The sequence below is a fragment of the Pteropus vampyrus genome, unplaced genomic scaffold (assembly GCF_000151845.1).
Source record: "Pteropus vampyrus isolate Shadow unplaced genomic scaffold, Pvam_2.0 Scaffold85, whole genome shotgun sequence".
In the NCBI taxonomy this organism is placed as follows: Eukaryota; Metazoa; Chordata; class Mammalia; order Chiroptera; family Pteropodidae; genus Pteropus; species Pteropus vampyrus.
The window spans coordinates 4,269,724-4,282,548 of NW_011888866.1; the positions used below are offsets into that span (position 1 = coordinate 4,269,724).

General features: G+C 34.8%; 1 protein-coding gene across 6 annotated transcripts in view; it reads left to right on the forward strand.

Moving 5' to 3' along the window:
- The first annotated feature begins 827 nt into the window (after positions 1 to 827).
- ICE2 (interactor of little elongation complex ELL subunit 2) overlaps positions 828 to 12,825 on the forward strand; it is a 47,994-nt gene continuing 35,996 nt past the window's right edge. For 2 of the 6 annotated variants that reach the window (XM_023532542.1, XM_011363392.2), the window contains exons 1-6: positions 828 to 950; positions 1,678 to 1,814; positions 1,910 to 2,047; positions 3,597 to 3,701; positions 9,373 to 9,634; positions 10,535 to 10,654. In XM_023532542.1, the coding sequence (XP_023388310.1) occupies positions 2,007 to 2,047; positions 3,597 to 3,701; positions 9,373 to 9,634; positions 10,535 to 10,654 (528 nt within the window). In that variant the 5' untranslated portion in view covers positions 828 to 950; positions 1,678 to 1,814; positions 1,910 to 2,006. Of the gene's footprint in view, positions 951 to 1,312; positions 1,578 to 1,677; positions 1,815 to 1,909; positions 2,048 to 3,596; positions 3,702 to 9,372; positions 9,635 to 10,534; positions 10,655 to 12,825 lie in introns of those variants that run through there. The other 4 variants (XM_023532544.1, XM_023532543.1, XM_023532546.1 and 1 more) reach the window with 4 other exon arrangements.

Below are 12,825 nucleotides of genomic sequence, written 5' to 3' on the forward strand. Positions count from 1 at the left end.
CTCTGTCTAGAATGCCCTTTCCCATCATCTTCATACTTCAAATTCTTCAAATGAGCTGACATGTCAAGTACCCAATGTGGTAACTGACACACATTCAGTAGAAGTCTTTAGCTATTCAAAGCTGCTTTTTGTTACTCTCACTCGTAACTCTCTATCTCTCTGTACTCTCTACTATATACCTCTTACGTAGCTAATCACTACTTTTTATAATTATTTAATGTGAATGTCTTAGATTCCCAACAATCAAAAGCTCTTGGAAAAACCAGTATTTGTTCTTAGTCCTACATATACCCAACAACAAGCACGAATTATAAATGCTCAATAAATCTTTCCTTAATGAATGAGGGGGGGAAAAACAGAACCAAAAACAAACAAACAAACAAACAAACAACCGTGTGTGAGAGCCAGAGAGACTACTGGTGAAAACTGACATCTAAAACAAGATGGGGATGGAGTGGAGGAGTTATTCCTCCAGGTACTGGGTTGAACATAGTTCATCCCTTATTTCATTATATCCTTTCAAAAACTCAACTAAGGAAGTAACTCCATTTTACTGAACAGGTGTCAGGGTTAGGGAAGTTAAGATAATGGGCTAAGGTCACAAAATGAGTCTGTTTCGGTCTTTCCAGGACTGTACTTATCGCCGGTCCTCCTCCCAATTTACGATCCTCCGCGAGGTGAAGGACTTTTTAGGACAACATGCCCCCAGCCCGTTCTATACGGCAAATCCCAAGCCCGATCTGACAGTTCCGAGACAAACTACACGGAGCACGCAGGCTGGGAAGCGGCCCTTTGGAGTCGAAGAGCCCCGCCCGCTACGTCCCTGGTGACGTCATCACGCAGTGCCGAGGCGGCGCAGCCACGTCCTTTAAATAAGGGCTTCCCAGGGCGTGCACCGCAGTGTGTGGAGTGGGGACGCGGCCCAGGGCAGAGCTGCTGCAGACTGCGAGGTGGGCGGCCAGACTGCTTTGCAGCTGCGACGCGGAAGAAGGGGTGCTGCCTTGCAGAAGGGCGTGCTCGTGAGGGGCGGGAGGAGGGAACATGGCGGCGCCCTCAACCAGGCCAGGACCCTGAGCTGCTGGTTGTGGTGCGGCCCCCGCCCACGGCTTAGCTCGCCCCTTTACCTGCCTTCCTGGAACCCTGTTTCTCTGCCCCTTCAGTCCTTTTTCCCCTCAGCCGCATCTTTTACCTTCATCGACTCTCCTGCCCTAACTTCACACTGGGTCAAAGTGAGAACTGGATTAAGTGTGAGCCGATCAGGCCTGTCCTGTGGCCCAAGATCAGCTTCTAAATTTATAATTTTCTCACATAGATTTTATCATTCCGCCCGGGGTTGCAGGAGAAACACCGAACATGTGGAGTGGTCAAGCCAGACTTGTAGCCTTGGTGATTCCTCTAAGTGATCTTGTAAAATGTCCTTTAAGTTGCCCGGACCTCCGTCTCCTCAAAAATGAGGTTCTCTTTGAAAGTCTAGGAAAGACTTTTGATATCAGGAAGCTTTTGGCTTGCATTGTTTGCCAGAATCTTCACCATAACAGTGTATCATGAGGAAAATGGAAGCAAGATTTATTTTGGAGGTAAGGGAGTGGGGGAGAGCTAAGACATACAGCTCCATGGCATGAAGTGATGTAGTTGGTTAGTAATGAGAACACCATTCTGTTTCTGCTTATTTCGCAGTGTTTTGAGGGTGACATTCCTGGAGTACGTTAAATGGAAAAGGACTTACCCTACATCATCATTGATATTCTACAAAAAAAACCGTGGAAGCATTCATCTGTCTGATCTGTTGTTTCAGGTGTCCGCGTCAGTTGATGGTAGGTGTTAAGAACAGGTTCTTCTTCACATGAGTTAACAGCACCTGGCCCAGCCAGTCACCTGTTTTTAATGTTGACCTTTTGTTTTTCCTCAGGTGAATGTTGATTCTGGAGAAATCCTGCTACAGCTGCTGGAGCCTGCACTGCCAGGCAGCAGAATTGTGAGCTAGAGTAAAGCAGAAATCTAAGAATATGAGCTCCGGAATGGCCATGAGTGAACCAAGGCTGAACTGGTGAGTTACATTTGTTTATAATCACCTGAAGAGAATTGAAGTGGGACTGGGCTGAATTAGGAAAGAAGAGTTTATGATCTGGAGAGATTTGGAGGAAAGAAAAGATACTAAGTTCAGTGGCTGAGATTTTACCCTATTCTCATCTTTTGATGGAAGACTTTTGGATTATAGCTGACTACACTTCTCCTTAAAGTGACAACATTTCACTATTCAGATTGCTACTAGGTATAATTTCATCGTGTCCTTATTGTTGGTGTTTTAGTGAAGGAGAGACGCTGGAATTTTCATGTTTCCAAGAACCTTGCCCATTTCTGTACAAGTAACAAAAGACTCCCTTTAAAAATAGACAAGCTGCTTTTTGTTATGTTGGAATCTATATCAAGTGATAATATAAATGCATAGACCATATTTTAGAAGTGTATGAGAACTTCACAAGTAGAGTACTTTGTTAAGTAACATAAGAGGCTTTGTAGAGATCTAATACATGTTCTACTTTAGATTTATCACGTTTACTGAGCATCTACTCTTTGCTAGCCAAAGAGAATGCAGAAGTTATGAGATTATTAAGATGATTAAAATAGTACCTGACTCAAGATTCAGTCTGTATGTGCTCAGTAAGTATTTGTTTATTCCAAACAATGCTTCCTTCCTCCAAAGAGCTCGCAATCCCTGAGGCGCATGACTTTAAGATGTACAAAACACTTAAAACATGAGATGTTACAAATATAGTGCTATAAGAAGTAATAACTACACTGGTGTATAGCAAGCAAGACACTCTAATTTTACCATTTATACCTTAATCATTTTTTTTTTAATAAATGCCTTTAAAAAGAGTAAGAAATGAGGATGGAGCAAATATATTAGAATTTCCCAATTTGGGAACGCGCCAGCCAGAAGTTGCCATTTGATTAGGGGTATACACATTTATGCTCCTTGCCATAAAGTGTGCACAAGCAGTACAGATGCTCTTATATACCATCGACATTGTGACATTGTGAAACCAAATGTGGTTTAGGGCCTTTGTACAGTATTGTAGCCCTGGAACTATCCTTTTCCACAGAATCCTACTTATCTTTGTCTTCCTAGATTAATAGTCCTCAGTGTTTTTAGTTTTTAAATTTTTTCATTCAACCAGCATTTATTGTATGTTTACTATCTGGAAAGCATTGATTATAATATGTTAGTTTCTATTATTTATGTTATGGAAAATTGTATTTGATCTTAGAAGTGATTTTTAGTAGAAACACGCCATTTATCACATTTGTCAAGTTAATTAAATAGGATATGCAGTCTTTGTAGTGTCTTTTGTCCTGACATAGTGGTGCATGAAACAAAAATAAATTGAGAAGCATATTCTGTCAGTAACCAAACATCTTAATGTTATGCCCAGAGCCAAAGGTGAGCCCTGCTCTTGACAGACCCTTTAATCTGTTCTATCTTTAACTCTCTAGTATCTCTGATATTTAATTCGATGCTAAAGGAAAAGCAAGGATTAATCTAACATGAGATTTTGAATTGTCAAATGCAAGTAAATTACTTTGCTTCACAGGGATGTTTCCTCAAAAAATGGCCTAAAGACGTTTTTCTCTCGGGAAAATTATAAAGATCATTCCATGGCTCCAAGTTTAAAAGAACTGTGTATTTTATCTAACAGGTAATATATTTATTTGGTTATCTATTTCCATATTTGGTTATTTTTATGATAGTTGAAGTTTTATGTCTATATCCACCATTAAACTTTCAAAGTATAGAAATGTGAAAATTAGAAAATAGAATAACTCGATACCTAATGCTGACCACTCTTTGTTATATATATTTTCAGACTTTTCCACACATGAACAGATATATATTGAAACAAAAATGGGATCATATTATAAATACTATAAAACAGTCCTGCAGTTTATTTTTTTCACTTAAAATAATATTTTATGTCTTTTCATGACTCTGCATATAGCTCAGTCTTAATTGTTGCATATTACTTCATTATATAGATGTACTTTTTAATTAATTTAGCTGGTTTCATGCTGCAAAATGTTTGTATTCCTTTTTTTTGAAATTACGAACAATACATTGATGAACTTCTTGTAATTTCTATGAGATAAATTCATATAAATTGAATTGTTTGGTCAAGTAGTATATACATTTTGTATATTAGTAGATACTGCTGAATTGCCGGAGATTTTTTTCTTCTTTTGTATGAAAATGGCTATTAAGTTATAATTTTCCCTTCTCACTGCTTGCCTACCTGTAACAGCTGTTCTTTGTGATTGGCTGTTTCTACTCTATTGTGGATGAATCTTAAAACCAAGTAAACAAGTTTACTAGAAGGGAGTGTAAATATACCAAATGAGGAATTAGGAAGCTCCCTTAGGGGAGTTCAACATTTACTTTCATCCTTTCTCCATTCCTTTTGCAATGGAAGGAATGTATTTCCAGCCTCTACACTGAATGGAACCCCATCTTTCCCTGCCTTCTCAGTACTCTTTCTATCTTAGCATTTCCTCTCTCTCCTGTATCTTTTTTCGCTCTCAATCAGTACAGGCATACCTCATTTTATTGCACTTCACAGGTGTTATGTTTTTACAAATTGATGACGAGACCCTGCAAAAAGTTGACAACTCACTTTATTGCAATATTGCTTTATTGCAGTGGTCTGGAACCAAACCCACACTAGCATCTGAAGTATGCCTGTATTTAAAGGTGCTCGTTTTTCCCTTCTTAATCCCTGGACTTCAGGTTCTCTCCTAGTTACTTTCTTACTCTGCTCATTTGTATTTAGACTTCTTTAAAGACTTGTATGTGCTTGTTAGGAGGAAATGACATATAAAAAAACTATAAGACATGCAGAAAACAACGAGATGGCAATAGTAAGTCCTTCCCTATCAATAATTACTTTAAACGGATTAAATTCCACAATCAAAAAATAGATTAGGAGAATATTTTTTAAAAACTGTATAAAAAACCTTTTCTTCATTGCACATCCCACTCTAATCAGGCTTCCACCCTCACTAGTGCTCCTCAACATCATCATTGAGTTCTTAACTATAGAGATATCTCACTCTCCTTGTTTTCCCCCTAATTTTCTGGTGACTCTTGTCTCTTGCCATCATCATCTTCAAGCTTACCTTGCTGGTTCATCAGACTCTGGAGCTTTTAAAAAATACTGATTTTGCACTCTTAGCCCAGCCTTTTGAATCTGAACCTTTGAGGATGTGTTTGTAGAACCAATTAATTGACCTTATTGATATTTATTTAAGTTGTTTCCATTCTTTTACTATTATAATCAATGAGCATCTTTTTTATACATGTGCTGATACAGGCATGTGCTGATAAATTCCTGTAAGAGGTGCGTATGTACTTATTTTGATAGATATTGCCAGACTTTCATTAAAAACTTTAGAAACAAATGCTTTTTTGATTCCATTAAATGAATAGGTAAGTTCACATAAAAGCAAGCAGAAGTTGTAGTAAAAAGACAATTTCAAAAAATAAATATTTTAAAAGCGGCAATTTCAGAAGCAGCACTCTTTTTGCCAAACTGCATAATTATAATCTCTTTGCTAGTATCAGCTGTAGAGATTAAGACAATAGATCCCTTATGAATGTGCATCTATGGGTATTTTTTTTTTAAGTTATTTCTGTTACTCAACTTGTACTATTTCTCAAGCATAACGAATTTCTTGAAACTTACCAAAGAAAGAATTGCCTTTATTTGAATCAAAGAATGCCTACAAACTCTAGTATCCTGGGATTTAGTGAACATATATCATTTACCTTTAAAAAAAAAAAATTTCTCACCGTTATAAGAACTTTCATCTCAGCTTTCATCTTTTCTTCATAAGACTAAAAATTTCTAATAGTAATCTTCTTTATCTTGCCACTGTTATTTTAATAGTTCTTTTCAAATCCAGTTCTGTTCAGTATATCCCGGGTGTGGATTATAGTCTGGATTATGTAGAAGAGAGGACATTTTGTTTGCAGTTGGGTTTACCTCATTCCTAAAACCTTATTTTTCCTGGAATATGTTTGTTTTTCTTTCTTTAGATTTCTATATAGCACAACATTTTGTGTGTGTGTGTAATTTACCTTTTAGTATAGAAAAAAAAAAGACATAAGGCATTGATTTCATGTTTCTAGTCTATTTTGCTAACCTTAACTTTATTAACTTATAGTGAGGGATGGATTTTCAGACTGTATTTACAACTGTTTTCTTGATGAGAAACCAGAAAGAATGTAAAATTTTTATTACCCCTAATTTTGTATTTTTTGAGTTCTCTAACGTTTTGGAAAATACTAATACCTCTAATTAAATGATTTTTAACAACGTGAGGTTTTTATGCAACTCTTTTCCCTCCGTTGATACGTAAACATTTGCCTTTTTTGAAATTAAAGTGTATGGGTGTAGATGTTTATAACTAAGTTTTAATCCAACAAGGGGAAAAGTAGCTTTAAATAGAAAAAATATATATATCCAATTTTAATGTTTAACATAGAAAAGTGAATCAAATTCAGGAGATACAGGTAGACTTTAGATGGAGGCTAAAAGTACAATACCCAAATTCTCCTTAAAGAAGCTACCCAAACCAATAGACTTAAAAAATTGGAAACTTGAAGTTTTGAATTCTTTTTTCCATAGAAACTTTAAGTGAAAAAAAGAGAATGAGTAGTTGACAAAATGAAAACTTCAAACCCTCAACTGAAATAAAATATAATGCTGTAAATGTGGTTAGAGAAACCCTGTCAGATGCTTTTGGCTTGCTCCCTGATGAAGATTTTGACAGCACTGCACATGGAAATGATCTTGATGTGCTGCTATTTCATTCTTTGCTGAATATAGCCAATTTAAACTGCTAGAATTTCTTGACATTCCTGCTCTGGCATATCTGAGTCAGCATCTTGTTGCTGCAGCAGCTTAATTAAATTTGCCAGTTTGTGCCACAAGGACAGACATGTTCTCATATTCAGAGAGACAGCTGTGAAGCAGTATTGTTAAGAGTTGCGGACACAATACTGTTAGGTTTGAATAGCTCTCAAGACATTTCTAGTGAGAAATCAATTTGCTATAATACATTTTCCCAAGATCAGCAGTTAATATTCATTTTGTTAACCTAAAATATGCTTATTTTTATACAGTTATTGGAGGAACTTTAGTTGTTAAGTATGTCTTCTTTCACCTGTGTTATTTTCAGAACCAATCTAAGCATCCTTATTTTAATTTCCATAATTCTTTTCCCATTCACTAATCTCCTCTCTTGATTAGTTTTCTATCCATAGTTTAGCTCTAAAACAATGCTTGAATATTTTTGCTTTTTATGGGGCCCTAAGTCTTTTTCCAAAACTTTAGGAATTTTTACCATATTTATTCTAGTGTTGTAAAGTGGATTTAAAACAAATCACTGTTACTTTTGGAGGAGGCTCAACGTACTTTTTGTCCAAACACAGATCTAAATTGATACTTCTCAACCTTATCAGGCCAAAACTTCACGCTTTTCATAACAAATATAAGAAATGAAACACCTCCTTTACTAGCCTGAATTGAAATTCATAGACAATAATAGCCACAGACATTATATTTAGAAATAATGCCTTAGACACATAAATGTGAAATAGAAAAATATTTTATATTCTAATATGTATTTTAATATATAAGTGCATAGATACTATTACAGTAGAAGATATAATGAAGTAGATAGACCAGTTAAAGTGAACAAGGTTGGATTTAAAAGAAGTGAGATAAACTAAACCATGAGGGAATGATAAGAAAAATTGAATAAAAGATATTATTAGGATAAGTAATAATAGACCAGACTTATTTGTATATGATAACAGAAAACCTGAAGGGACCTTTGAAAGTTGTGCAGGATACTGCTGGATATTACAGGCATTTAGTGTTCTTCACTTCTAAATGCTTTTAATTTTATTCCTTTTGTGACAATCCAGATGCAGCCACAGGCTTCTAAAATGCCCCGAGGGACTTAATACTGTTACAGTTGAGAACAAGAGCTCTGGATAATTCCTACCCCTCCCCTTTCTCCCTTTTGATCCCTGATCTCAGTGTTCTTAGGATTCTTCTCAGTCACCTATTTAATATGTTCATTTTGGAAACCTGAGAACACTATAATCACATTGTACTGGTGTATGTATGTATTTACTTTTCTTCCTTCCCCATTCATTTGTCTGATCCACTCTATTATAAGGTCCTAGAAAGTAGAGATTGTCTTGTGCTTAACATTGGCTGTATCTCCAGTGTCCAGTATAGGGCTGATACATACTAGTCAACTCAGTAAATATTAATGAATGGAGGAATGAAGACTGATTCAACACATGTCCATCTTTCTCATTAGCTTTCCTTCCTCTTGGATTATTGTTGCTTAATTTGGAACCAAATTAATAGGAATCCGTTAATGTGGTAGAAATTAGAGTTTGGAGGCTAAGGAATTGTAGAGTGTGTGTTGTGTGTGTGTGTGTGTGTGTGTGTGTACTTTAAAAACAACTTATTAAAAATGTAGATTACAACAACTGAATAGCAAGAATAGACAGATTATGAACAAAATAAGAAATTTGTATTCATATACCTTAATTGGAGTGGTAAGGTAATTTTATAAACAAATATGACAGCAGGTTCTCTAGCCACTTACTACTTTCTCCTGTAGTGCATTTCATTATAAATATGCTAAGGTTTCTCTTTTGCATCCATACAAAACATAAAGACATTTCTGTGGATTCAGCCGTGTACATGAGTGATAGAGGATTGTACAACTTTTCTAAAACCACCATTCTGTAAAACATGGCACACAAGTTGGAATTTTCTTTTTAATTCTTGAGATAATTAAAGAAGAGGAATCCAGAGAATTTAGAATCTCAGGGAATTTGTTAACTTCAGGCTTGTGACCTCATTTTATCCTACTGTTTGTGGCTTTTGTTCACTCTATTAATGGATATATCTTAAGAATTTAAGCATTAAACAACTTGCATTGTAATAAAGTGTAATCATGAAATACCTGCATATGCAATTGGAAGAGTGATTTATCCCTCTTCAGTAAAGGGAAAAACTTTCAAATTGAATGACTTGTCTAAGGATTATGCCTCTTCCTGTCCATCAGATAATTGAAGGTAAGCTTATAATGTGATCCTATCCTGCAGAATACTTAATTTATACTGAATAGCTAAACATCAAAATGCAGGTGGCAAAAGATAATAATTCAGAATTTACTGTGTTAATCATGCTATATTCTCCCTGGTAATTAAGAATCATGAAGTTCTATGATAGTAATCTTCATGTGAAAAGCACATATTTGTAAATTGTATTTTTTTTTTTTTTCCAGACGTATAGGAGAAAATTTGAATGCCTCAGCAAATTCTGTAGAAAATGAGCCGGCAGTTAGTTCAGCAACTCAAGCAAAGGAAAAAGTTAAAACCACAGTTGGAATGGTTCTTCTTCCAAAACCAAGAGTTCCTTATCCTCGTTTCTCTCGTTTCTCACAGAGAGAGCAGAGGAGTTATGTGGATTTATTGGTTAAATACGCAAAAATTTCTACAAATTCCAAAGCTGTTGGAATAAATAAAAATGACTACTTGCAGTACTTGGTATGTATTCTGTCCTCCAGCTTTAGTAAAAAATATTTAAAAGTCAAGAAATACTTTAAATTTGCTTTTATGTTTTTAGATGCAATCATATTAACAAAAATGGAAAAATTTAAGTTTAATTGACAAATTGGTGCTTTAGCTCTTTTGATGGTTCTGTTGCAGTGCAGGCATTTTGCTCTAGTTGTGAGCATGATTCCAGTTCATCTTAAGTGCTGGCAATAGAGCCTTACATGGGTCATTGAACCAGTTTAAAATTTTAAGTAGTTTCCAAATTCTTGACTATATAAAGGATATGCTGAACATTATTGTTGCAAACTTTGTTCTTATTTATAATTGTTTCCTTAACAAACTTTAAAAATATAACTGATATCAAAAACTGTACACGTTTTTAAGGCTTTGGTATGTACCTACACATAGGTAAATTGTTCTCCAAATAGTTTAAACAGTTTGTTCATATCACTAATAGTGGGCATCACCTTTTTTGCCTCCAATTTAATAAGGAAGTAATGGTGATCCCTTGTTTTACATTAATTTACAGTGATTACTAATGAAAATAAGCATTTCCCAAGTGTTATATGTTTATAAGCCATTTCTTTTCTTTTGTAATTTACCTATTCATTTTGTTTGTTTATTTTTCCATTCAGGTGTTCGTTCTTTTCTCAATGTTAATTAAGAGTATTTTATTGTAGTATTAGTCATTTGTTTTTCAGTTTTTGAGGAGTTTTTAATAACAAGTTTGTCATTATTTAATAATTTTTACTAGGTTTTTCTTTGTGATTTTTGCTTCGGATATGATACTTTTAATTATTCTTTAAGTCCAAATTATTAGAGCAGTGACTGAGAAGTGATTGTTTTTGACCAAGCTTCTTATGCCAAAACGTCTGCTTTTTTAAAAACCAGGATATGAAAAAACACGTGAGCGAAGAAGTTACTGAATTCCTAAAGTTTTTACAGAATTCTGCAAAGAAATGTGCACAGGATTATAATATGCTTTCTGATGATGGGCGTCTCTTCACAGAGGTAAAAAAAAAATCACATTTACTTAAATTGCCAAGTAATAGGCAATAGCAGCATTTTAAAATATGTGATGATCCTGCCAAAAGCATATGGAAATACCAATATTATCAATTTATAGACTAAATTGTATGTAGATCTTTTATTCATCATGTATTTAAATAATAGAAATACTATACTAACACTTCAAAATTATGTACTATAGTATATTCATATTAGGGCTTTTTTCTTTTCATGATTCAACTACTTACTGCGTTTGAGAGTTATACTTTACTCACATGAATGGTTTAATCTGATGCACTGATTTCCCTTGAGAGAGAATGAGTGTTTAAGCAGTTTATCGTAGTCCCTAAAACTCTGAATGGTCTTTTAGAACATTAATTTGTTTTTATTACCTTCATGGTAATGTATACCAGCCACCAAATGTTAAATTTCAGCTATGAGTTCATTTTTTGATATAAATCATACCTGTACATTTATTAGCAAAGCATGTAAATTACTCTGCCTTGTACCCTACTTAAATAATAACTATTAATATATACAGCTGACTGTTGAACAACTCCAGGATTAGGGGAGCTGACTCTCCTGTGCAGTTGAAAATTTGGGTACAGCTATTAACTCCCCCAAAACGTAATAGTAATAGGCTACTGTTTACTGGAAGCCTTACCAATAACATAAATAGTCAATTAACATATATTTTTTATGTAATATGTATTGTATACTATATTCTTACAATAAAGTAAGCTAAAGAAAATGTTATTAAGAAAATCATAAGGGAAAACACATTTACAGTATTTATTGAAAAACATTTGCACGCAAATGGACCTACACAGTTCAAACCCTTGTTGTTCAAGGGTAAACTGTATTATTGTAGTAAAGTTAATCTACAAACACCAACACCAGCCTGGATTTTTTTTTTAAGCCTTTAAAACTAGTCACTATACACAGCAATGTAATACACTCAACACTCTTGAACTCTACACTTCAGAATGGTTAAGATGGTAAGTTTTATGTGTGTTTTACCACAATTAAAAAAAACTGGTCACTATAAATTGGGACAGCAGAGGGCATTAGTTTTGCCTTTTTTAAAAACACTTATTTTTTTATTCTTTCTAATTAAATTTATTGGTTAATAATATATACATTTCAGGTGTACAACTTTGTGATACAACATCTGGGTGCTTAATTATGTGTCCATCCGAAGTCTAGTCTCCTTCTGTCACCATATCTTTGACTACCTTTACCATCGTCATCCTTCTCCCATCCACCTTTTCCTCTGGTAACCACCGTTCTGTTGTCTGTACCTGTGAGCTTGTTTTGTTTGTTACTGTGTTGCTTTTGGTTTTATAGCCCACATATGAGTGAAATCATATGGGAGTTCTTGTCCTTTTCCATCTGACTTATTTCACTTAGCATGAAACTCTTAAGATTCATCCTTGTTGTAAATGGCAATATTTTATCTTTATAATGGCTGAGTAATATTCTATTGTGTATATATACCATATCGTCTTTATCTAGTCATCCATTGAAGGATGCTTAGGTTGTTTCCATGTCTTGGCTATTGCGAATAATGCTACAGTAAACATGGGGGTACATATATCTTTACAAATAAGTGTTTTCAAATGTTGGAGATGGAAACCCAGAAGAGAGGTTACTGAATCATATGGTAGCTCAATTCTTTAATATTTTGATAACCCTCCATGCTGTTCTCTATAGTGACTGTACCAATTTACATTCCCACCACCAGTCTACAGGGTAAACACTTCTTAAGGTAAAATTTTGTTAATATGAAACAAAAGAATGATTCTTCTGAATTAAAGAAAGAATTCCATTTTTATTTTCTCCGAATATAAATATGATATATTCAAAACAGAGTCATACTTTTCCATGTGGAAGTGGAAATGTACCTATTTCTGTTTTAATAGTGCCTTTTAAAGAACCAGAGTGATGGTTTTAAAACATAAATCACATCCCTTCATTTCACTAGTTTAATGTCGCTTCTTGTCTTAGGACGAGAGAGTCTTAACAAAGTTCTGCAATGTCCTACAAGATCACACCCCCATCCTTCCCTACCCGCCAGCCTGCTTCATCTTTTACATATCCTCCTCCCAGTTGTTCCACTCCTGCCTAATGGCCTCTTTGTGTTTCTTGAGTACTCCAATCATGGTCCTGCCGTA